The sequence below is a fragment of the Tenebrio molitor genome, chromosome 6 (genome assembly GCF_963966145.1).
Source record: "Tenebrio molitor chromosome 6, icTenMoli1.1, whole genome shotgun sequence".
Classification (NCBI taxonomy): Eukaryota; Metazoa; Arthropoda; class Insecta; order Coleoptera; family Tenebrionidae; genus Tenebrio; species Tenebrio molitor.
The window spans coordinates 10,529,646-10,557,555 of NC_091051.1; the positions used below are offsets into that span (position 1 = coordinate 10,529,646).

The following is a 27,910-nucleotide window of genomic DNA, read 5'->3' on the forward strand; positions in this document are numbered from 1 at the left end:
AAATGGTTGGTTACAATGTTAAATTAAATTATTCCAGTCCTAACACCAGCCATTTTGAAGTTATAATACGTGAGTGTTTGAAACGATTATTTTTAGGCTTTAGCTGCCAGTTTACTAAATTTAATGTGGGTTCATTTTGAAACGAAACCAACACTATAATAATTTCTTAAACTTTGCTGAATATCAGTAACGTAGATACATGGAAAGATGATTTATAGATCTTCGTCCGTTAGATCATTAAATTTATTTGAAAACATGTTCAGTAAATCGTTAGACTTTATAATCAATCCAGTTAAAAAGTTTCCCTTACTAGACCACATTCTATGGATTAGTTATCAATAACTTTTATCTAATTAAAAGTTTAGTGGGAAAAAGATATAATACAGTTTATAATTAGTTACCTGATCGCAAACGTTTGACGTTTGTAAAATATCTTGTCTTCAAGGTTTCAAACAAGTTTTTTATGCTGCTGATATTCTGTTTATTTAAAATGCATTCACGTTGTTTTGGCATAATGGGAGGCCATGGAAATTTTGCATTTAATTTTGTAGTAAAGCTATCTGTTGAATTAGGTTATGTTTTTCTAAGTTTGAGGTTATAAATAGCGTCAATGTCTAGTGTATCGTTGTCAGTTTTACTAGTTTGCAATAGAAAAATACTCAGACATCGCGGGAAATTTAGCAACGTGTTATGTTCATTTTGATAGGTCCGGATAGGATAGGTCCGGTGCCTAACTAGGCACTGACAGTGTGTCCAACGTTAAAAAAATAAATCCTGGCCTCCCATCATGCCAAAACAACGTAAACGGTGTTTAACTACCGTGAGATCATTTAAATTTATAATTAAAGTAGGCTATGACTTTTAAATTAGATTGGCAACACTGTCGACAACTTGATTTGAATTGTCAAAATGACGCTTCAAAATTCAATACAAAATATGAAGCGGCGAATTAACAGTTGCATCCAACCCGAGGGAGAACAATTTGAACATTTTCTATGATTGTCAATAAAACTGTATTATTTTCTAGTGTTTCTTTTAAATTGAAACAACACAACAGTGTTGCCAATCTAATTTAAAAGTCATAGCTTACTTTAATAAATTTAAATGACGTTACGGTACCATTAGAAGCAAAGGTTTTTTGCAAAATGTCGTTTCTATTTTCGTACATTTATTTCTTTATCTTGCTAGAAAAAGGGGTATCTTTTAAATCTTTTCGATTTGAATCGGAAATCGTGCCTTCAGATCTACTTTAAAGCTGGCTCCGTTTATTGGGTTCCTTTCTCATTATCAGTTACTTTCCCTCCCTAAAAGTTTTCCACTATATCAACAACTTGCCGATAATATAGTTGACTCGCTGTTTAACAATGTATTTATCAGAATAAACTTTCCTTTTTCATAACGTGGGCACCGACCAAGCTACAAGGCATTAAATTTGCATCTTGTTGGTCTAATTGTACTCGTAGAAAGTAATTTTGAAATCAGAATATTACGGAATGTTTAAATATTCGGTAAAATAGGTTTGCAGGTGGTGCAGATTGAGATGATAAACTTCTTAGTGGAGAGCCTTTTCTTATCGAATTTGATCGTCTAGCGCAACTGTGATGAGTGCAGTTTAAGTTTATAGATAATCCTAGTGGCACAGCACGTAAAGATAATAAACATAAAGTTGTAAAGTTTAAGTATTTTTGTTGTTTGCTGCAGGTTATAATCGACGAGACAATTTTACGGTTTAGGAGAAAGCGCTAGTCAGTTGCTTCGCAACGTCCCGGGATGGCAAAGAAGTTATTTTGATTTTTGTCGCAGCGAATGTAAAAAAAGTCCGTCGACAGTTCGCCTAAAAAGTTGTTTTCGTTTAATTAATATCTTCGTTTCGTCCTTATTGATTTTTCCCCCCGAGGTTTATACTTGTAACGTAAATAAAATTTCGCGCTTAATCTCGAGCTTTGATTCGAGTTTCCGTTTACTACCGGAAATTAAAAACCTCGAGGTCATGGGCGATGGTCCGGGCGGGGTTTTGGTAATTGCCCTTGGAGATGGGAAAGCCCTGCGATATGCACCGCATGCCGGTCATACATGAGGTTATATCATGCAGCAGGAACGTCAGGAATCCGAAAGGAACGTCAAGCATGGTCGACGTTACATAAGGCCCACTTTTCATGGCAGCTAAGTGACTTTGCCGTACACGAACCCACATCAACCATAAGCGATTTCATTTTAACATAGTTTTCAGGATGGAGCGCAACGCACAATAAAAATTTTGCTTTTTTTGCGTTTCCTCTTCCTTCCACTTTCTCCCTTAAGTACGTTCTATCTAATCTGTACAGTAACGGACAGAGAAAAATCAAATAAAAAGAACTCCCAATTCAATAATTCGATGAGAGGCTATAAAAGATATCAGCGCCGGCTTAGCAGGTGGCAGCAAGAAAAGGCCGCAGCTTTGCAGAAAGCCACGTACTGGACGCCGCCTCCGCCAAATAAGAGGGTTCCTTATAATGGAATTTTTTACCAAGACGAATCCATCTCGCGTTGCCACATCTTCAGGAAAAATATCGATTCGCAAAACGGAACCAAACAAAACATTCACCTACATTCTAGATCTGTCACCAAAAAGTCGATCCAATCCTACAACAGTCAATCCTACAAATTTCTAGAATCTTCACTTTACCGGAATTTCTTTCTTAACACTATCAAGCAGCGGGAAACTACCCCAGTCAATAATAAAATGATCCAATCGAATTTTTTCATTGAGATTTTAGTTAAAATATTGAAGCTTTTTATCAATTTCCGTTAAGATTTTGCAAAATTAAATTATCGTACTTAATGGAGCTTTTATACTGAATTAACAAGATTTGTTGAAATTATAAGACCTGAGTGATTTGCACCACTAACAACAACTGTATTTACTGTATGGAACAAAAACATGGAACGCCGTTTGGCAAATTTATTTTGTGATCCATAATTCAGAAAACACACAAATATGTTTTAATCCCCTTTATTCCTGCGAACACCTGGATCGTAATTAACTACAATTTTCACCTTCTAAACCGAGCTTTCCCATTTTTATGTGACTAATTTAGATTCCAGACAACCCTTACATAACTCTTATTAATTTTACATTTTGACCTCAACACTTCCATCACTCCGGTGCAATTATAATTTTTGCAATTCCAAGGGTCCCAGCTGTAATTTACAGTTTCCTGTGTAATTAAGTCAACATATTTTTGCTCGCGAAACTATTTAGGGAAATTATTGAATTTTCAGGACGTGCTTCAAGTGCGTTCTGGACGTGGAAATTTACCGTGAAAATAACTAACCTGAAAGCATCTCTCAACTGCATTATGCTACATCGCTGAATTAAACTTTTTATAATAATGTAAATGAAGAGTGGAAGTTGCAAGTTTCTGCTCTACAACGCAACGTCCTTGTCGAACGAAACATTACAAATACTCGAGCTTCTCGACTATTTATTTAGTGCCTTCGAGGCACAAAAAAAAATACATTAAATTTGTGGCGATTTTTGAATTATAAATTAAAGCATTAAAAAATTTGACCTTAGAAGTCTAGATGTATTTTCGCCTAAAATCTGAAAAAAGTTGAAAAAATATTGTGTGGGACTCGTGGGATTGCCGCACTTGCCTAGGCGTCTCATGCTTGTTGCATAAATTACCAATTACTCTTACCATTAGCTCATTATCAAAGTAGTAATTTTCTGATCACTATAAAATTGTATTATGTGAAAAAGCTTTGTTCTTGGACCAGTGAGGATAAGCGAAGTGTGACATGTGTTAAAGTACTTATATTTAATAGTAATGGACGCGAATTGGCAGAAAAATGCGACTTTTCCAGTAGGGTTGTTACGTTACAAGGAACCTGATCTAATCTGAGCTGTAATTCGAGATTGGCTCTTGGTGGATTCTGCAGTAGGATTTTGTGCGGAATTAAGAAAAAAATGTAATGAATTCGAATCAATAGGGCTCTCGAGGAGAGCATGATGGATGATGTACAAAAGTGCAGCACAACCGCAAATAGCTTCTCGTCTCGTCTGAAAATGTGATTAAGTACCCTCTGCATATAAAATGTGATTAATCAGTATTACAAGTGTTGCATATTAAATGGTCCATTATAAAGTCGCAAAACTTTGCGTTGGATGATCCCTCGTAATTTTTAATCTGTGCGTACCGGGCCCAATTTGCATGCGTCATTTGATACGCTTGATGAAATCCAACTAGGTCAATAGGTTGTAAATGACATTTGACGTGTTTTGCATCATTATGATTACGTGCTGAACGCGTTCCAGAGTAATCCACTATAATCAGATCTGTGGACCAGGTGCGTTATAGTGTGGGCCCGGCAATGCGGGAAATCAACACCGCCGCTGATGATATTTAATGAACTTTCGCTCAAGTGGTGTTAAACATGCAACATTTCTGTTTCTATTACGTACTACACGGTTTTACGAGGCTCTTTGAATATTGGCCGATCAGCTGTGCGATATTTCGCCACTTACCGCTTTTAAATTTTGCGCTAGATTGAGTCCCTCTAAAAGAAAAACTAATTTCCTGATGTGCTTCCGTTGCTTAGACCGACTCCACAACTTATTTAATCATCCCGCATAGAAAGACTTTTTCCTTTGAATAAACGCACAAGACTGGTTGAGTATAAAATAAATTTATTATACATTTCTATCAGCTTTTGATACATCGTTGGGTGGGTAGTTTAATTGGTTCCTGGAGTAGATTAGGTCGAAATTGATAGCCGAGTCTGTAAACGAATGTTGCTTGTTTTTGTTGATGGAAGCATTTCACTTGTGGTATCTGCATATACGGTACGTACACTCGACTCTAAATTGATGCTTTAACCTAATGGAGAATGTTGCGTCTTTGATAAAAAATGAAACTGCAACGCACTGGATCGAGACAGCAAAATGAACAACAAGAGGGTCAGGCGAGCTCCACAAAGGAGAATAATTAAAGATATTAGAAATGAGTGAGTGGCGCATCTCGAAGAAAATAGAGTGTTAATATTTATTCACAAATAGTGGTCGCTATAAAATTTGAGTTTTTTTTTCTGGAAAAAAATTGTAAGAAGTTCTTATTGAACTTGCTTTCAAATGAGAAACAAACGAGATTAAAAGCACGATGCATTTTATAATATTTATAGTCTACACCTCTCTTTTTATCTGAAATGTTTCTTAAAATGGTGAAATCACCGGTTCCCGTTGAAGAGTCGATTGTGAACGCAACACTCGTCAGTCTGTTGAGCAAAACACAAACAACGCAACAGTGTACATGGTCCGTTCACAATCGACTCTTCAACGCCAACTTTGAGGAGAAATTTAAATGAACACTCGATATTATGTTACACACATTCCAGGGGGAGGGAGGGGGTATATACAGGGTGCTTTTGAAATGCGTGCAGAAATTTTAACCACGAGCTACTGGCTTCATGAAGAACTCGGAAAAAATATCTAAAAAATTCTATGTCAAAATGACATTTATTTTTTGAGCTACATTTTTTTAATTGCTTTTAGTCTTCTACGTTGTCAAACAACCTCGTAGGTAAAATTTCGGCACATTTTAAAAATAAATGTCATTTTATTTTTTGACAGAATTTTTTTGATATTTTTTCCGAGTTCTACATGAAGCCAGTAGCTCGTGGTTAAAATTTGTGCACGCATTTCAAAAACACCCTGTATATACCCCTCAATTATCCTCGAAAAGGAAAAGACTTCCAAAAGCTGCGATGTATTGTAAATAAACAAGTTTTCTGTAAAAATCTTCAAATAAAAAGTATACATAGTGGATTTCAAAAACATCCGTGTTGTCAAGTGTCACTATTTGTAAAAATGTATTATACGCAATGTATCCGGCTGAAAGTTGAAATACAACTTTTAATTGAAAGTGTACCATTCTTTACTTTTTGTGAGGTTTTGTATGATGTGGATGTTTCTGTCAAATTTCGGTCAGATCAAAATTTATTTTGGCTGTTGTTGGGTTGTTTAAATTAAAAAAAACATGCAATATTAAATAGAAAGACCAGAAAATCTCATTAGAACAGCTTACTTTCCTCTGGCTTTATTTTAATTAATTTAATTGTTGACAAATTGTAATGGACACTGTCAGAAAAATTTGGCGGGGTTTGTATTTCTGCAGGGTAGTCAACCAAGTATATTAAAAAGTACTAGTGTCATTAATTAGTGTGACAACTTGACGGAACTTTCATAGTTCGGATGTTTTTGGAATTCACTATAGTTTACTTCTGAATAATTTATTTTCTGAAAAATGTAAGCTTAGAAGCACTGATTTTCTAATGAAATAGAATAGAAGTCATTCAATCTTTCTGCGAAATAAGTGACAAAACAAAATTACAAATTTAAATTTACTTTATTATTACTCGTTATAATTCCAATTTGTTCTTGATAGTTAAGGGATGGAGATGGATTAAACGTCTAGAAGCTGTATTACGCTCCCACAGAGAAACAAATTGTACGAAGTGTCATTTCCTAAGAAAACAATTCGAAATTTTCAATGATTTTATAATTTTGAAATTCTTAAGTGTACTCTGTGTCTTAATTTTTTTTTACTAAAAATGTCTGAAGTAGTAGGTACTAGCCAACCTTGTACTAGTTAATAAACACGTGCGAAATGATCTCCTATAATGATATACTGGATTATAGCGTCTCATTTGGTCAGAATAATGTATTGTTATCAAGAGATTTTCGCCTCTCCCAAGTGCACGAATTATTTCCGATTTTTTTTTTGACTTCACAAATGCATTTTGTAGTTGTGAAAATTTTGCAGGAAAAAAGAAAATAGCGCGCAAGCACTAAGTAATTACTTGAGGTAATATATTCATTTTAAATATGAAACCAGCTATGACAGAGTTTTTATTCTAACAGTGATTTAAAAAAATACATGTGTCCTAGTAAAGTCCATTTTTAAATTATAGTCGGACGGATCAATTAATAAGCAGAATAACTGTTATATTGCTATCTCTTTTCAACATAATGTAAAACAAGCTATTGAACTCTTGGACGTATTGTATTAAGCCCGTCCCGCTATGCATCTCGCTTTGGCGAATTGTACGTTTATTACATTAGCGACGTCAAATTTTTAGGTTAGCTTTTAATCATATTTGTGAAAATTTTGTTTAATTATATGTACTTGAAATTTCCACCAATGAAAAGCTACGCAGCAAGTGGGCAGATTCACTTGCAGAATTTGTAATTGCAAATAATATTGGAATTGGGCAAAGTTCTGAAAAGAATTGTTTTTTGAAAAACAAAATGAAAATGCAAGAATAAATTTGCAGAAAAACCAAGAAAGCACGAAAGGGCACAACTCAAAATCTAAAAAATTGAAATTTCTGATGACATCTGTCTCAAGTTGCCAATATAAATTTTCAAATATTGGTAGCACTGCTATCAAATGTCAAAAGCAGAAGCAGGTCATGTCGACTTTTTGATTCGAACTAGACCCATCGGACTATAATTAAAAAGTTGACTGTACAGATCATACATATCATTTTTTCGAAGCCAAGATTTCTCGTTGAGGAAGAAATTCCACAAAATTTGTAACCTCCAACCTTATTTGATAGTTAAAAGAGAAAAATAAACAATGTGCATAGAACGTATTCAATTGGCAGTATGTTTTGCCTTATCATCGCCTTCATATTATCAAATAAAAATGAAAATTATATGATTTTATTAATTTTAATGTATAACCTAAAAATCAAATTAAAGTTGTTTCGATGTAAAGCAAATTAACTTCTTGTTCATATTGCTGAATAATTTGTGTTCAACATTCAAAGGCCCAGGAGTTAAGTGACTTCTAAACTTGACAATTTGCACTTCAATTTACATCACATCTTGCTAGAATAATTGTTGACTTCTTTTGAGTTGTTTTATTTATGTTTATTACACAAAATACAGAAACAATCGCACCATCAAAGATAAACATTTAAAAACTGGTTCTTGTGAAACCGGCAATGATGTAGCAAGAACAGAAAGTTGAGAAAGATACAGAAACATATTGTAATGTAATTGTAACTTCTCTAAACAATTACAGAATAATACAATTGTTAAATGAAAAGTGAAATTTCATTGAAACTCTTCCCTTCATCAGCTAGGCTAAGAATTGTACCGTCCAAACTACCTAAACCTAAACTACCTAAACACTTTCTTAGCGATTGAAAGAAATTCGGACAGCGCAACAGCCAAATTCCTTTGTAAATGTCTAATTTCATTCGTGTCTGTAAAAATTGACAGTAAAAAGATGTTAGCAAGAGCCTTCGAAACGCTTGCATAGACAAGCAAACGAAAAAATAAACACCGATTTCATGTGGAATACATTTATAAAGTTGTACCAGGTTTGATGCCTGGCCAGGCCGGTAGTTTTAATTGGTTTCCGGAATGGAATGGATTGAAACGTATGTCGTCTAAATTGAACCAGACTTACCGGAAATACCGTCGTAGGTCCACCATTCCTGCCAGTTGTCACATCCCACTGAAACAGGAGAAAAATATATCGTAAATTAGTGGGAGAATGTGGCGCCATTTGTGAAAGAGGGGTAGCGCGCGATATTACAATATCGAGTTGTTTTGTCGATGTCGCGTCTTCACATGGGAAAGGAAGAACAGTACAGATTCAATTTATAGGAGCTGTATTAAGAAATGTTCGGAAAAGAGATGGGGACGGCCAAGATCGCTGACGCTAGTTCACATTTCCCCTTGTCGAAGAAGCGCAATCCAATTCAGCGAGAAGCCATAACCCAGACTCCCGCCGGCACAACGAATATCCAGAGACGTTTGAGGAGTTTTGCCCGTTGTAATTTCGGGGCGTACAAGAGGAATCGTGCCATTATTCATATCAAACCGTGTAATGCACGGAATTATTATCACTGTTTCGTACGAACGATAAAGGCAACTATTACGGTTCACTCGAAAACATGAGCAAATCCCCTTTGAGCGAACATCCAGATTTAGATGTTCCGTTTAAAAGTATTTATTGGCTTGTCCCTAATACGAACGAGATTTGCCAATAGATAGTCAGATACGAGCTTAAATGTGGGCTCGCCGACTCACAAATATTTTTATCTACTTGAGAGCCACCTAAATTGTTTACAAAATTGTATTTGAAACGTGCGAGAAGCCCCTCTTCAGCCTTTTTATTTGCCGTATAACGTTTTTTCACCCCGCCCCCGAACCGCCCACGCTCGTTTTTTGAAAAAAGAAACGCTATTTTTACGCAGCACAATGAGTTTATCAAATACGAACGCGACGTAAAAAATACACTCAATCAAGTATTTATCAGGCTAATTTGATAGAAAAATACTGATTGAAAAAGCGGACTTGGAGGGCAAATAAATCTGCGCATTTTACCCTCGAATAACATCATCTACGCCTGGACTACCCTCGAATAAACTAACTTTGCTTAAAGTGTTATTTTTCGTTTAAAATAAAACTTGCCAACTATTTCACGAACAATAGTGTAAATTATTTTCAAACGAGTTAATGGACAAGCGTTCTTTGCCTTCACCTAATGACGAATGAGATAAATAAAAACAACATTCGGTTGTTCGCTTCATTAAGCCGTTAGCGTAGTTGAAGGTTTTATGTAACAATAAATACCAACCTTAATTTTTCCGACATGCAGAAAATCGGAAACGAGTCTAATCTGCAAGAACCACTTTATTTACATACATGATTACTTACTGTTAAATAGAATTTTCATATAGTTTTCTTTAAAGTGGCTATAACTTTTAAGTAAACTCTTACATGTTCTGGGAAATACCAAGAATATTAATTTTTAGTGAGAATGTTTATTTGAAGCTTAAAAGAGATTTCTTCATATTGAATTATGTATTATCATATCGCGCGTTCAAATGAAATCTTGGGCTGGGAAAGCGTTGGACACCGTCAATTGTTGTGCTTTTTTAAAGCGTAGATTAATTGGCGTATGTTGACAGCTAACCTAAAATTTAAAGCCAAACATTTTTTTCTTTTTTTCTCTCTTTTCAATGTTTTACATTAAAACTAGAATAAATATCTAAGGGAACCCTTTGCTGAAAACAAACATGTTCAATTATGTACCGATTAAACATAAACAAATGTCTTTCATGTCAAACGGCGGGAAATTCAAACTTTACACTGTTCTCAACGGTTTAATTTTTCCAACGCCTACTCAGCCCAGGATTTCATTTGAACGCGCGACATTATATCTTATTAGGAAGGAGGTTCATTCTTTATTGTGAAAGTAATAGAACTGTGTTAAGTACATTCATATTTACTATTTTATTTTATGAGGGTGGTGTAGTAAACAGGAATGAAGCACATATTAGGCGAATTTACGTCTCCATCTCAAGTGCTTAAAACTGGTCCAGAGCTTTCACTGGGATATTATGTGCATACAGTGTACACTTCAGAATTGTTCAAACAAGAAAACATGAAGCAGGTTCTACGATTGACCAGTTAAAGTCTAATAGTATAGAAAAATTGACAGTGACATTTGACAGCACAGAACACGTGTTTATACTGATCGACGATCGTGACATAAAACTATTGACAACTGTTAGTGCTAAAAATTCTACCAACCGTTAACAGACAAAAGATCGTGCGATCGAAAATAAAAAAAATCGACAAGGCCGTGAGTAATACGCTTCACTTGGCTACACGTATTATTATTATGACAATTAAAATTTGCTATTACAATATTATGTTCACTTTAGAGCAAGAAAATTTCATTGGGCAGTGTTACTTCAGAAATGGAGAAGACTTGACAACGGCGAATGGTCCTATTCGACACCTCGAGTTTTTGAGGAATGTCAACAAAAGTTTCCGGATTTTCAAGGCACTTACCAACAACTTACCCAGAAAGTTTACAAATGCGTAAACATGTTTTTCGAAATAGGTAGTGTTCTGCGAAAAAAAGGGAATGGACGACCGACAAAAAGAACAGCTGAAAATATTGAAGAGATTGAACAAAGAATTGCAGAGACCCCAAATAAATCCATCCGGAGATAAACCCAAGAAGCTAACCTATCATCTGGTACAGTTCAGCTTATCCTTAAAAAAGATTTGCACGTTTTTCCCTATCGTGTGTCTGTTGTGCATCCTTGACAATAAGAGCCCCCATAAGATAACCTCTCTGAATATTGATCGTTGGATCGATTTATAAACAAGCTGCGTGCTCACCGTTGAATAAAGACGCGGGAGTTTTAAATCTCATTGTTTCATTGCACTAGCTGAGGAAATTCTTTTACAACCGACAAGTCACACATAATTCACACCTTTATGAAAATCAAGATTTCAACGTTCTCAAAATCATTAACCAAACTTTTAAGAGTGATATCTGATAATTGAAATCTTAACGAATTGCCAACTGAAATTTTTGGTCACAGCCAACTCTATTTTTTTTTCGATCTCAGTATATAAATCACAGCCTACCCTAATTCCGAATTTATTTGAAGATTAAGTTAAGGTTAAAATATCAGGTATGTTCACCCAGTTGGTGACCTCGACTTAGTCTCGGTCTTCATTTTCTGGACTGCACAAAAAGAATCACTTCTACTCTTGGTGATATAATCTACTAATTTAGGTACTGGTGAATTATCTCATTTTAATCAAGAAGTGAAATGATAAATAATAAGTTTTCATGAATTGATTCGCAAATGTTTTGTGGCCTTGACACTAAAAAAATTTGCGAATTATTTATTCTAAATAGTTACTTAAAATATTTTATTTTCAAACGTCATAAAAGTGACAAACTGTGTCACTCAAATGACAAGGTAAAAGTGTCATTTTATGTGATTAAACACATAAAATAGCAAAATAGACTGTTTGACCCGGTGAGGTCGAATGTTTTTGAATAAAGACTTGTTAATAATAATAACAATTTATTAACGTTTTACCAGCTCACTCCGTTCGAAGTGTGCTGGCTGAGGTACAGATCTCGAATGTTGGTAAAAGGTGGACAGGCTTAAACTAAATTTACAATTGAAAGGGGGGAGGTAACGGCCCTTTTAGGTAGAATTTCTAGGATTATACATAGACTATTTTATGTGCCAAATCACATCAACTACAAAAATCAAAGAGTTCAGCGAAATCATTTATTAATATTTATTGTGACAAATTGTATTAGGTATTACGATTTATCATGAATAATTACACAATACTTATTAATAATTTAAATCACTAAAATTGCGTTCTAATGGTGTTCGTTTTATGGTTTTATTGCGTTTGAAAATAAAATAGTATATGTTATTTGGAGCAAAAATGGTTTTATGTGGTTTGGCTGGTTTGTCTGCCTCACTGCGTTCGGCAGCCAATCTACCAGCCGCAGCACATAAAACTTCATTTTTGCTCCTCATAACATAATATACTATTTGTTTCGCCAAGTGGATTTTAAATGATTAAATTTATAATTATAAAATATACGTTGTAGACATAATTTTAATTATAGTTTTACATTTAAATTTCTGAAGTAACCTCTATTTTTTAAAAATAATCTTAGCTTTAACTTTAGTTATTACGTAACATTTAATTTGATTAGTATTAAAAGAACAATTTCCTTGAACTTGACTTCGCAAATCCGAATTCATTTCGTTTCACCGAAGAGCAACTCAAGCATTATTGAAGAATTATAAATTTCACCTTCAGAAAATCACTTTTCACCAAAAATTAAGTAAATATGGCTTAATGCGCTCCACTAAGTTTCCTACAATTCTGTACATTTGCTGGAACAGGAAGGAATGCTGACGTTTCATAACCATACTACTAACTTCTTCAGAGCGATTCTAAATTTGGCATTAACTATTCGGAAACCTACATAGAAAGTTTAACATTTTTTATTAAATACCTTTTTACTGTTATTTAAAATAGGTATGTTGTTGTGTTTTTATTACTTGAGATTTTCTTGTAACATATTATCCATTGGAAATTTTTCTTTTTCTAAAATGTTATCTGTAAATTGCCAAACCTCGATGTGTTATTAGTTGCGTTAAAATACACCGTTAGCGAGCAATTAGTAATCCTAATCATAAATGTATGAAATTCTGCAATTCGTTATTACTGTTTATATGGAATGATTAACGAGTGATTGGTGATTGATCTAGAAATAGAGCGAATTTCGGATGAAAATGCGTATATGTAAATTGTATTTATAAATAAATAATAAAATTACGTAAGCGGTCGTGAAAAGATCGAGGGCCATTTCAGGCGGATTAAGGAGATAAATTTGGAGTCGGTTGAAAATGCCTCTTCTAATTTTTCCAGCCGATCTTATCAGTCTATAATTGAATTGGATTTAAGATGGAAGAAGCCTGATCGATCGTCTTTTCTTTACGTCATCCTCGAATCATTGTGACTCCTTTGATATGGCCCTCGACTCTATTTGCTTCGCATTTCTCCCAATCTGTGCTCCAAACAACAAAGCCCCGCTCACCACTCCCTCCCTCGTCAGTCGTTCCTGAAATATTTTAAACAGTCCGATCCTGGACTCGCCGGCGCCAGACGCATCCTCAGAATAGATTCGGCGCCGCGACGCTCGCAAAAACTATCAAAACAAATGATTTTAGTTGCGACAGTGGCGCCAGAGCGGCTGCATCCCCCCAGTCATCGAGAAAACCCCTCAGACAAGTCTGAACAACGAATTTTATGATTGGATCTGGGTCAATCGACGTGCTCCATCAAATCATGGCTGTTGAAAGCTGTGAAATAAATGTTTTAACAGGAATGTCAACCAGACATGTACGGTTCCTGAATATTTGATTTCAATTTGAAATTCAAATACGTACAGCTAGTGACAAAATGTATACTATATACAATGCGATGCGCAATGGGAAATTGAAAAGTTATACAGTTAAATAAAACTCCAAACAGTATTGAACGGGCGAATTTACCGTCTCCGGAGGACCGCCCGTTCGCCGGCTAACGCAGTAAAACATGTCTCTTATGGAAATTATATCCGAAAGTTTTCCTGACAGACCGAAAGACAATCTTTCACTCTACGATTTACCGAATGTTCACCAGTCACCTCCTAATAACATCTCACTCAAGTTTTGTCAACACTTTTCAGTAAATAAAAATTAAAATTAGCTAGAAGACTTTAACCCAGCGCATCCACCATTTCTAATAGTTTTTATATCTTTTTCTTATTTTGTAATATTCATTTGCTTATTACGATACGACATTAATAAACCAATTTGAAAAAATACATAATATCGCTATTCACATACAGGATGTTTCTGAAATAAGTATATTAATTTTAACTGGTAATAGAACTCATCAAAAGGAACAACTTTTCTTTCTGCCATTTTGGCGAAAAACGTTGCGTAGTGGCCTAAAAAAATTGGAAAGATTTTCCTAAAACCGTTCATATCTCCAAAACTAAGCTACCTAAAAACGTGAAACAACCAGATTTTTACGAAGTGGATTTTTTGCTATACGGGTAGATTTATTTGAATTTCGATTTCGGCGTTAAAACACGTATTCTGGATGAAAATGGATGTTTTTTTCATATTAGCGCTGATCTCAATTAGCCATTGCAGTATTTAGTGGCGTAGGGTTATTTTAGTGAAAAATCTCTTCAATTTTTTCTTGGAATTAAACATCGTTTTTCGGCAAAATGGTAGATAGAAAAGTTGTTCCTTTTGACGAGTTCTATTACCAGTTAAAATTAATGTACTTATTTCTGTTACACGTTGTATACTTGTACAATGTTACTTTTACAAGTTACTGTACCCAAACACCTGATTCATAGTGTATTTATCTTACAGTATTTTATAATATTTAATATTGTTGAACGTGTTCAGTGGACCACATTTATGCATTAAAATATATAATATAGGTTTATGGGCTTATGTTAGCTATAATTATTATAATTTACAAATTTGCAAATAAAAGTTGGTGAGCTTTTTATTAAACCCTAGCTCATGTCCATTTACTACTTATTATTAAAATAGTACTTTTAATTCTTGAACAACATATTTAATTTTCCATTAGCAATTTAAATATAATTTTCATATAAATACTGTCAATCCTTGCATTAGATTCGCTATAATCAAGATACAGTGTTTTTCTTTTGGATTTTATCTTTTGTCAATTGTATTTCACTATTTCTCAAAACTATTTCCTATCTCTATTAAATGTCGAAGTGACGTAAATATGAAATAGTTTTGAGAAATAATAAAATACAATTTAGATTGCGACAAGTTCACACAATAAAGAACATATTTTTTTGTTCGACACTGTCAGAATTTGAGAATTTTCTCCTATGTGAACGGATTTTGATAAATGTCACAACTTGTCAAAACGAAACGTCAAGCTAATTTTAAAGGTTTTAAGCGATTTGGAGCCTTTAAGGGGCTCGTCGAACAAAAAAACGTTGTATTCAACTCGTTCGTGTGTAAATTGGGCCTTTTTTGGCACTCGTGGGCCTGTAAACGCTCGTTTCAGTCGCGTTTTAAAATGGCCCACTCGTACCAAAAAAGGCCCAACTTACACACAAACTCGTCAAATAAACTACTATTTTGTGGATAAAAAATATCCCGGCGCATCCACCATTTTATAGAGTATTTCTCAATTATCATAAATGCGTCTATAAATCAAAGATTGGATCTAGCTCACTATTTTAATATTAATTATGTAGACTTAAATAGTAAAACAATGTCAAGATTGCCTTTTTGGGAGGTGGTTTGTTAATATTTTATTGCTAATATAGCAGGTATACTGAATAATTTAGTTATCGGTTCACCTAATAACTCCAACTGATTACCCCGGAACTTGCACGGTCTAACTATTGACAGATACATTTTTTTAGAATAAATATAAAGGAATTTTTGTTGGCTTTTAATCTGTGCTCGGTGAATTTTTAATGAATGTGTAAATATTAAATTTTAATGAAATCATCTCTTATTCAGGCTTGAATTAATTTGATCACTGTCATGTATGATGTGCTTAATGCTGTTATTGACTACCTTTTGCATTTTACTTAATTCAAGAAAAAATATACAAGTTTGCAGATAAAACCAGTGAGTTTAACTCATTAAAAAAGTTATAATTATTAATTTAAGTAATTAACTTTACATGGCAATTAATTACCATGTCAAATATTTTATATAAATTTGTAAACACTCCAAGATATCTCAATAAATTAAAGCTTTCAATAGTTGAATGTATTTTTGAAAGTCAATCATGGAACTGTGTATCAACAGTCTTAATTAAATCACCTCCAATTAAAAACATTTTGAACGGAGACTTTGTTCTGTTATAAAAGAGTTCATGTAATTGGCCTTTATTTTTTGTCGACTGTAAAAAGGCAGCAAAAGTCGGATACGAAATTTGTGTTCCGCCAAAATTAGTGAAGAGTAAGCAGCATTCAAAATTATTAAGTAGAACGTGATAATAATAATAACCGAGAAAAAAAGAGTGAATCTGAAAATGGTGTCAGGATTACATTTTACTTTGAATATGATAAATAAATAATATATTACCATCACTAAAAGCTACATAAATGGAGTGTTTCTTTCCTATTATTGTTGATAAGTTGCTCTTTACTATCAACACATGATAATATAAACTTTCCATGCATTATACAGGATTTTATGAATGTGTAACTTAATATTTTGTCGTTACTGAAACTTTTTCCAGAAGTCAACAACAATTTAAGCTTATTTAGAAAACTTTTTGGAGGTCCTTTTGTTAAAGTAAATATTAAAATATTAATTATTATTATTAAATCCAATAACGATTAAAAATAGATTGGGTGTTTAAATTTATTCTCAAAGTTGAAAAGTCGATCAGCTGTTTAAATCTAACCTCACTTTTTGTGTTTTTACTCTGCAGATTAACGAGTGGTGTGTTCACAATCGACTCCTCAACGCCAACTTTGAGGATAAATTTAAATGAACAGCCGATACTTTTTGCACCACAAATAAAATAGTTATTGTCTTCTAATCAATAGTACTCTTAGCTGATTGCCTAACTTAAGCAATTAATGTCATCTGATTGACATTTTGAAATTTTATTGATAATTTTTCGTCATAATTGTATTTTACAGACAATAATGTTGTATGTAACACGTGGGATTACGACACATGGTGCGATCGTGTGTGTAAACTTTCCACTTGTAAAAAATGTAGTACTGTATACAAATATTGTAGATATAAATTATTATTATATCTTGATTATAATAATTCATTTTAGATGTTATTATCAACTGTTTTTGTAAGTTACTGTTTGTCAAATGAATACTTTTGTTGTCCACTTTGTTGCTATCGCCATTCATTTGAGAGGTGTCCCCAACGCTTATGGATAGCTCAATCGCTGTTTAAATTTGTTTATGGCCGTCAGAAAACGTGGTAATTAGGTGGTGGGTTCAGCCCAATGATCATAAAATATCTCCGGCTCTCTGTTTCGTTTAAATTTTTGACATTCTGGTTGTAGGCAATTTTATGAGTCGGTGTGCCAAGCTGACATCTTATTAGGGCTCCGATATCGGCACACCGCAATGTGTAGTAGACGTGCTAATCAAGTCCTCGTTAACTCTCACCCTAATTTGAATTGCATACTGTGGATATTAGCATGCCAGAGCCGGGCTGCCATCGATCTGTAAGTAATCTTCTCGGCCCTGTCTTATTACTCCTTACCTACAGTGCAGGGCGAGATGGGAAAAGTTTCACGGCGGGGTGATTCAAAGCAAATTGTGGTGACTATTGTATTCTATTGCCCCACTGAAATGCATTAAGAAATTTAATTTCTAAGTTCCACCGCTGCAGCCATTCCTATAATGTTGCCGCTATTATCTAGTTCTTTACCTTGTGCACGGTTAATTTAACCCCCGTTGTATTTTATATATCTGATTAGGCTCGGTGCCAAAACTCGCGAATCATAGAAAAGCGACCGAGAAGACACAAATAAAAAATGATGGTGAAAAACGTGAAATACGCTGTCACTAAAGTGAATAATAAAAGTTGGGAGTGCTGCCTGTGCTAATGGTGCTCTTAGTGGTAAGATTGATTACCGAATTACACGCGAGAAGTCGCAAGCCGTGGAAGAACCTTTAAATTCAACTATCTCCGAAAAAACTTCGATTTTTTTCAGCTCGTCGGCTATTGTTGTAAACAGCGCTCTCTAATTAATTATTTTATAAATTAACCTTGAAGGGGCTGGAAACAGATTCCGTTTCAGGAATGTAGCCAAAGGGTCGTCACAGTAAACTTCGTTTCCCTTAAGTAAGCGCCGAGAAAAAATTATCACCTTCTCTCTGGGTTCGTACAGTTTTACTTACCACACTAACAAACCCAAGGAATCTACTCTGATGCCACGCAATCTTAAATTAGGTTTTAGAAAACGTATTAAAAATTCACAAGAAATCGAACCTAATCTGAACGGCATTTACTGAAAGCAAGAATCAAAACGTCACAAGAATTTAAGATTCCATTATTTGGCGTCAAAGTTGGCGTTGAAGAGTCGATTGTGAACGGACCACCGAATTACAACTCTGTTCAGCTGTTTAAATCTAACCTCACTTTTTGCGTGTTTTTAATATCCAGTTTGAAAAATCAGTCTTTTTTAAGACACTTTTTACGTTGTTTGTGTTTTTGATCTGCATTTTGAAAGATCAGTGTTTTTAAGACGAGTAGTTCATTCACAATGGACTCTTCAAGGCCATGTTTAAAAAGCAGCCTTTATAGCAAGGAACAAATCGATAAATGATTAACAATTTACATTCCATATATTATTTCAGTTGCAAAAGTGCCGTCACATACTCGTAATTACGAGTATATTTTAGTTTTAAATTAGTTTAATTTATTAATCACAAAAATTAAAATCGATATCATATAGAATCGCAGTTAATTAGGTTGACTAAACAATTTTAAATTTTCGGTCAAAAAGGAATGAACAAGAGTAACATTTTACATTCGTAAGAATGGGTAATTTACACGGTTTATTTCTAAACGCGACGCCACTGGTAAGCAGATTTTTCAGTGAAATGTCAAACAAACGTCAGTTTTAAAGCAACGGTATTGATGGTAACCTCGAAAATAGTTTTCAATTTCGGCAAACTTTACGGACGTTTCCTGTAATTGTAAGCAACAATTATCCCAGAATACTCGTAAGTATTAAATTTAGTTTTACCATTGAATATAAAACATTAATTATTAGTAATTGATTAATTAATTAATATGTAGTAGATTTTTCAAGAGGTAGGCAACCAATAAAACGACTGTGTATAGCAAGTATACGTATGTGTACGATTAACCTAAAGCCCGGTTGTATAAAGCGATGTCAAGTTCTTGTTAAAGTTAACATAATGTCAAGCAATCTGATTGGGGGATATTTAAAATTGGATTTGAATCAGCCAATCAAATGAGCGGATTTCCGACTTGACTCGTTAGTTGACACGATGTTAACAAAGCTTTATACAACCGGGCCTAAGAGAGATAAAACAAAAGATTAGCACTCTTGATTTGTTTTCTTGTTGATCACTCTGTACAAAACCTCAGAATTGATTTCCGTTTATTTCTAAAAATCAAAATTTGATGTACATGTTGTTATTTTCTTCTGAAAACATGGTATATTTATCAACACTTTTTTACATCCTAGACTTCATAACTAAAATCAAAATTACCACAATATTTGTTCAATTATACGAGTAGTTATGTACATTCCTACAAAAATTTATTACTAATCATAACAACGTAATACATATTTCTTTTCTCGTAAACAAGTTTAGAAGCTACAGAATGAAATCTCTTCCAAAATGAAAGGAAGTGCTTGAAGGTGTAGCAGTTTAAATAAGCAATATCATTAATGAATTAATTTATTATGGACGTCAAAGTACTTCAGCGTCGTTACGCCAAATGTATCTGTATTTTAGATTACTTTGTTGTTACTCGTATGTCTCGTATAAAATATTATAATACTCGTATCTATTGTTTATTAAAAGTAATGATTTCAGTTTTTTTTTTAAATTACTGTTTGTAATGAATAAAATTTGTGTATTAAATATCACGATGAGGTGAGAAGAACTGGGAGAGGACATTTGTTTTTTCAAATACAAGGTCCAGCTTTTCATAAAAGAAGTGGTAGCTTGAGTTATACCTTCAGGAAAACAAGAAACTGAAGGCAATGTTTCTGATGTGTAGTTTTCGGTATAATATGTGCGGAGACGGCCCTGTTGTGTTTGTGGGGCCCGGATCAAATCAGAGTTTTATTCAAACACAAGGCGGACAAGCAGAAGAAAAAGTCCCATAAAAACCACCTCGTTTTATTTTTCTTTGGGAACAGTGTAAACGTGGACACACTCATCAATGTTGTACGTAGTTCGCAGTTGTTCTTCACGATTGGAGTGGAGACGGTCGGCGGTCAGTCTCGAGCTCTGATAACCCTTGGCAAACTTTTAATTGGATTAGAATCTAATTTAGCCGAAGTGACCGCAACCAGAAGAGAGGACCCGAACAAATCAATTTATTCGTTAATAAATTATATTTGTATTGTAGATTTGAGTGGGGGCTTTTTCTTCTTTGAAAGCAGTTAGGTTGATTGGTACCCCGGAACGCGCATATTATAACATCGAATCTTCGGCTGTTGTTCGAATCCGTCAGGTTCGATGAAGAGGGCAGAATAAAATCATCCATCAAACGGGCAGTGATTAATTGAGCGCGGTATGGCGAGGACAGGTGGGACAATAGTCGTGGACGACGCCATGAATAACGCAGCACAAAGACCCACCACGATTCCCGACGATATTGTTTACGAAATTCGCTTTAGCCATTTCCGGCTCTAATTGAGATCCGATCGAAAAATCGAAGCCGAAAATTTTTCCGACGAGCACAGCTCCGCCGTACCGGCACAAAGTGCTTTCCAACCAACTATTAAATTTCTCGGAATACGCTCGCCACTTTTCAAAAACTCAATCAATTTGATGTGTTGCTGATTTCCTGAAACTTTACCAATCTTCAGAATGTGGAAGCCGATTGTTTCCCCATACTAGGCCACAATACTACTCGAAACATAATAAGCGACGTCTGTTTACGTGCGAATTTTAAAACACAATGGAGATATTATTTCTTGGGCGATAAAACAGATTTAGGCACAAAAAGGGTTCTGTCAAGCAGCTGAAATTCTCTTTCAGACGGTCTTACAACGCACTCCTTATCCCTTTAATAGGATGGAACTAAATTTTATGAGTTTGCTGTTGGCGAAATACCCACAAATAAACTCACACACAAAGACACGTTTAACTTTCGAACTGAAATAAAAACGACGGAAATGTCCGGAAAATCGAACGATCAATTCGCAGGCATTCTGCTAATCATCACTTATTTTTATTGTTTATAAAACAAGAATATCGGCTTTCGTGTATTTATTACAACTCTTTCGGTAACTCACCTAATATACAAAAACTGAAACACCGAACAACAAAAGTCACGTCGTAGACTGATTCGTGGAAATATCGATTGTCATAGAATCAGTTAACAAATCATTTTTGTCGATGTTGTGGCAAAGTTTGTCGTCACTATTATATATAAATAAACAAGCAACAAAAAATTCTTTTGACAAATTCTATTGTGTTGTTTCGTTATTGATTTCTCTTCATTTCTCTTCTGTTACAATTAAATTTATTTTTTCATAAACGTATAGAGTAGTATCACTGTTTAAAGTTGTAATCTTTCATTTTCGTTTTGATGTTAAGCTAACAAATTAAGTTAAGCTATGAATGTACAACATAAACAAGACACTTTAGCCGATGGCGCCACAAATCAAACCGCGGCTTTTAATTCAACGACGATAATTACAATCCGTACGAAACAATCCACGTATTGAGTATATTAGGGCTTCATATCTGGTAGGTATCTAATTTCATTTTAATCAATCGGTATACAATTCTTTTCTGTAAATATCGGGCGTTGTTTTGCTTTTAAAGTGGAAATTGACAGTTGTAATTAGATCATGTTGACAGCTAACCTAAAATTTATAGACCAAATATCTTTGTGTTCTTTTTCTTTCCTTGCAATGTTTTACATTTTAAAAACAGAATAACTAACGATTCCTATTCTCGAAGCAAATATCTAAGGGCACCTTTTGCTAAAAACAAACATGTTCAATTATGTACTGATTAAACATAAACAAATGTCATTCGTGTCAAACCGCGGGCAATTTAAACTTTACACTGTTCCAAATGGTTTACTTTTTTCAACGCCTACTCAGCCCAGATTTTCATTTGAGCGCATGATATCGAGCGATCCAAAAGTCTTTCTATCAAGTGAGTCATGACATTATTATAATTACACCATAAAATAAAGAAGTGTGAAATTAAAAATATCAAAGGATATGGACAAAATTTGCTGCAGTCCAACGGCATTCGTTTCCACTGTCATGACCCACTTGATAGAAAGACTTTTGGATCGCACGGTATAATTTTGTAGGAAAAAAATAATATTGAATCCTGCTGCCACCTATCGGCAAAAAGACGTCAGCTAAAATCAATTAAGCGTTATCAGTTTAATTGCAACTTCGCAAATGAAATATTTATTAAGTTAATAGTTCTATAGTCCAATTTTTACCCTTTTGAGGTGACGTCATGATTTCCTTCCTCGCTTTCTCTTTATTGAAACGACAGAAACAGAAAAAAACAAAAAAAAGGCACGTTTATTTATTGATGGTCACTTTGAGGTTATTTTATGCTCCTGTCAATTTGACAATTTTTAATTTCTTTCACTTATTACATTGATTACAAACATAACCTTTCGAAGCAATTGTCAACAAATTTGACACATTTATAGTTATTTATGATCAATTCAAATTTGTTTCTCATCCTAGCTCAAACATACGTAAAGTTACTAGATAATGACGTCATCGCAAAAGGGTAAAAATTGGACTATGTATTGTCATAATTATCATTCAAAATTTGTGAAAAACTGTGAAACGTTTAATTTTTGTAATTGACTCGTGGTTAAAGAACCTTATTTCAGCTTATTCAATCACAGATTATGTGACTGAATGAAAAAAGCTGTAATTCTCTAAGGATATTTAGACACATACTTCAGGTCATAGACTTTACTACTTGTGGAAGCACATATTTGGTCCTTGCATATTTTTGACATTATTTTTAAAAATTTGTTTCTTTTATTCGAATTTTTTATAGACTTTTCCAAATTCTCAAAATGACAGTTTTTACGATTAATGTTAAGAATAAGTACCTAGAGATTTCTTTGGTTATTTCTTCACAACAAAACTTATATAAAATTCGAAATTCACAAAATCATAGTAATAGTAAATCATATGTCTTTAATTTGTTGTAGCCAATTTCAGGCGTTTTCGGTAATTATACAGGGTGATTCTGAAATAAGTTTGGAAAAAAAATATGGAGTATCCTTGACACAAAAGAATTCTGCGTAAATGACTTTTGGAGGTGAAATCAAAAGGATGGAAATTACTCTATATCCTTGTATTTTCAACGCCTATGAATAAGGAAAATTTGTCCGAATTTGTTCATTTCATTAGCAACCATGGTTCCAGCAACTCCACAATAAAGTCGTAGGTGCAAGCACACTTCTTTGTAAATGTTTCTATGGAAATGATCGCGAGAAGTAAGGTTACGTTTGTGACTGACTCACCTTTAACTCCGCAGCGTACTAGGAATTTTGACCAAATTTTCAATCATTTGTATCTCGAAAACGAAAAAACTTTTATAAGAATTTTTTTTTCACTTCTTCTCATCATCACCAATTACCAATTATTTACCATAATAACTCAACACAACGGTGATATCGACACATTTCTAATATTTCTCGGCGCATCCACCATTTTTGTCACACAAAACGGGTCATTAGTTCCAGAATACATATCAGATATAGATCGTTGTTATTTTGTATTCTTTTTAGTTTGTCATAACGACATCCATAACGAAACAACATACATGGCCAATCATATCGTCTCTTTCGAACGTTCGCGGCGATTTTTACAAAAATCAGAGGTGAAGCTTTCATTGTCGACTGTAATTACACAAGAGCTTTTTTTATCCGAATATGTTCTGGTTTCAACGAAAGCTTGTTGCCTGACAGTTTCTCTAGTTAAATTTTTATAAGGCAACAATTTCTTGAAACAGAAAATTGTCTGGAGAAGGAATAAAGTCGAGTGTAGTGCAACGTGATAATTTTTTGATTCACTCACACACAATATTAATTTTATTTTACAATATTTATTTGATTATTGATTGTGTCATTGACACAAATAGTGTTGCTATAATAAAAGACATATGCAAGTACTTCTCACTATAAAGAAGTAAGGCACGTTTATTTGGGTGTCTCTTGCCTACTCATTGTACAGTAAAATTATCAAGTATTTCCTGAAAAAAAAAAATAAATAAGGAATTAAGGAATATGAAAATGCATTTGTTAATAAATTTTTCTGTAATGTTTTTCTTTTTTTTTTCACTACATTTAATCCCTGTCAAATTTAAATTTCAATGGGAAGCACCTGACAGCTAATGCAGTTAGTGCAACAATAATGTAAAATGCAAAATATGGACAGTATGTAATAAATATTCATAAAAACAAATTGAGAAAATTATGGATCAGATTTTTTCGTAGAGTACAAAATAGATTGTTAAAAATATTGTCCTTTATTCACTGTTACTTTTTTATGTTTAACAAACCAATTATTTACAAACTAATTAGTTAATACGGCTCGGGTATTGCAGTGTTTCATGATCAATTCGACAATGTTCGGCTGAAGTCTTTCAATGCAACGAGATAAACCGAAATCAATATTAGTTTTTTCCCCGAATTCGTGAAAAAGGGGTGCCGAAATAACTCGTGTAAACGCAGCAATATTCGCCTCCTCAATTTTCCAAAACACATGTTTCTGCAAAAGTCAGAATATAAAACATGTGTCCTTCGGTGATGGAAAACGTAGTGTAGTGTGAAAACTGGACACGTGCAATCAATCACAATTAGGGAAAATGTCATAGTCGACATTTTTCGTCATTGTGCCTGTAAATTCTCACTTAGTGAAGCTTATGAATAAAACGAAAGAAATATTCATACGCTTTTTACCAGATTTCCATTTGAAAATGCGAAACGCCAGTCCTCTCTGATGGTGAGCGCAATCAGATCACACTTAACAAATTCAGTTCGTCAGAGCGTACAGTAATTGAACCTTTGTGATTACTGAAGTGGTTTTAACTGTTGTAGGTGTTTCACATGATAAGAGAAGACCGATCTTTACCGTTTTTGTTAGAACTGTTACTAGTGTTACAATTTCGTTGTTGTCGATCTATTTGAAATGGAATAATCAGCATGCCACTCGACCAATGAAAGAAACTCGATTTGTGAGTTAAATGCCAAACTCGAATGAACTTTAACAATTTCCACAAATAGCAGTTTTATAAACTGCTAAGTTGTCGAACGAAACTGTTAAAAAATTTAAATATTTGTTTCACTCGAAAATGGAGTTCGAGTCAACAAGTTCTACGACTGTGGACTGTGTTGGATTAGTGGAAAAAACGAAGCTTCTTCAGGCCGCGTCGGTAGCGCCAGAATAAACGAGGGTTGAGGGTGTTATATTATAATAATACAATACCATCTAAACCTCTGGAATTAATATAACCCTGTGTAATTACTAATATAAGGACTAAATGGTGGCTTGCGTGACGACCCTCCGCTGGATTTCCATTTAATCAAGGAGTCTGTTTATTCATATAATAAAGAGACGTTAATTACATTTAAATTCTCAATAAATGTTTCGCATATTTTACCGGTTAAATACAAATTATTGTAGTCGACGTGATTTTACGACTCCCTCCGGAGTCGACTCCACACAAATCATCCCCCGTGTTGTCTTTATATTAGTTAATTGGCTCGGAATTACGAATCACGTGTTGCACCATGACGACTCCAGACGAGGTATTGCTAGGTTTTGCAGTTAAAAGTTTATGCCAGATCAATCCTTTCAAGTTTGGGTTGCTATAAAACCCAACAAAATAAAGAACTATTAACTAAAGCCTGGTAAAAGTTGGAGTCGGCCGAACTCGAATCGTTGAAAGCGGAATAAACGACGCAGGTTGCTCACGTGTTCGAACACGTAGGACCATATCCAACCTGTTTTGCAATTATCCGTCCCTGTGGTGTCGTAACATCAACTATTCTTAATCGCCCCCTGTTTTCGGACTAATTATTGTACAAATCTACCGCCGTTATTAGCAGAGAATTAATGAATTATTTCGCTGTAATTAGCGCGGGGATTTTGATTAATTCTTGCCCTAAAGCTGTAATCTTGCATTATCGTCGCTCCGGAATCGGAGATCAACTCGAATTGTTAATCACGCGATGAACTCGTGCAATTTTAAACCCAACAAAGATTCAACAACTAAATCGCCTGTTAGCTTCGATTAAACTTACGCAACGGCGCTTTGTTGTCGATCCTAAATAATTTATTTACGTGTTACAGCTTTCGTGTAAACAATTACGTGCGAATTAGGATAAGGAGGGTTAATTTTTTATTAAGAAAACAGAATCGTGAGCGTTCACCGGAAAAAAATATAGTTGGACCGAGTGACAGCAGTTAATTTTTTATTCAGGGTAATATCCGGAATAATGAATGAACGGGTGTTGCCATGATGGTATACGGGATTATTTCCTTATTTTGTGCTTCAGCTTTACACCGTATTTTCAGCTACGTTATGTTGATGACACATCCAAAATTTATATTCGATATGAAAAAAATCTGGCGCAATAATTTTATATTTACTTTGTAGCTGTCTCACATGTTACATCGGCAGAAACAACAACATATATTTGAAAAAATATAATCTTTTATGCTTTAAATTTAACTGAAAAATCGTCCAACTACAATTTTTTTATCAAAACCAAAGTCACTACTGCAGTTGTTTAACTTTTATTTATTTTCTTATTTTCGACTGATAAACGTGTGAATTACAAATTATAAAATTGTTTATGATTAAAATGTCTAGACAAAAATTACTTGAGTAAGTAAATTGAAGGTATCTATTGGATTTCCCACACTCCCAGGATAACCGGGAAATACCGATTTTAAAGCTACGAGGCGCAGCCGAGGCTTGAAGAAGGCGAGGACAACAGTCACTTTTTGGCAGAGGTGCACATTAAATTATTTAGGCGACCGCTCGAGCTACAAAGCAAAAGATATCATTGGAAAAATTACAAATTTATTTGTATTAACAATTTTTTATACAGAGTGATTCAGATTAAATGACCCACTTGACTCCTCGTGGCAGGCAATCCATAATAAATTGACCGATTATTCCTTGTTTCAAAATATTGAGAATCAAAGAGTGTGTCGTTCAGTCAAGTGGGTCATTTAAGCTGAATCACCCTGTAGTACTTTTTATCAGCTTGCCACAAAACTAAAAATTTACTATTTGCAATACAATTACTTATTTATATGATTTATGGTGACAGGACAATTGTCGGTTTTGTAGGTTGCTAACTTACTAAACGGACCAAGAGATGGCGCCACGGTCAGCGTCCGAAAAAGAGTTACTTTTCGTCCGTTTGTGAGTACGTAAAATTACCGTTTTCATTAAGAGTGCATAAAAAAAGAAATCATAAAACACAAACCGGTGCAATATTATTAGTTCATGTTGTTTTATCCAGATTTACAGAATTTAACAAGGAGTATTTCACAAGAGAACTATTGCAAATGAAATTCTGTTGTCGAACGAATGAAAATAGATCGTGAAAAGACCATAGTTGAAATTTGCATATTTTACTGTAAAGCAAAAGTGTGACAAACGGTATCTGTTTATGTGTTTTTAATGCAGAGGCCGCGTACAAATTGCGAGAATTGCAATTTTCGAGCGAATAAAGATGAGCCGACTAATTAAATCACCAGTTAATTTTAATTATAGTTATATTCTTGTCGTCGAGT

General features: G+C 34.2%; 1 protein-coding gene and 1 long non-coding RNA gene across 2 annotated transcripts in view; one reads left to right on the forward strand and one right to left on the reverse strand.

Moving 5' to 3' along the window:
* Nucleotides 1-27,910, reverse strand: part of CARPA (Carbonic anhydrase-related protein A) — a 149,879-nt gene that overhangs the window by 101,174 nt on the left and 20,795 nt on the right. Inside the window, exon 2 of the mRNA XM_069051210.1 lies at nucleotides 8,457-8,504. Coding sequence (XP_068907311.1) covers nucleotides 8,457-8,504 — 48 coding nt within the window. The remainder of the gene's footprint in view (nucleotides 1-8,456; nucleotides 8,505-27,910) is intronic.
* The window catches only part of LOC138133340 (uncharacterized), an 82,500-nt gene that overhangs the window by 30,872 nt on the left and 23,718 nt on the right, over nucleotides 1-27,910 (forward strand). The gene's annotated exons all lie outside the window — the stretch shown is intronic.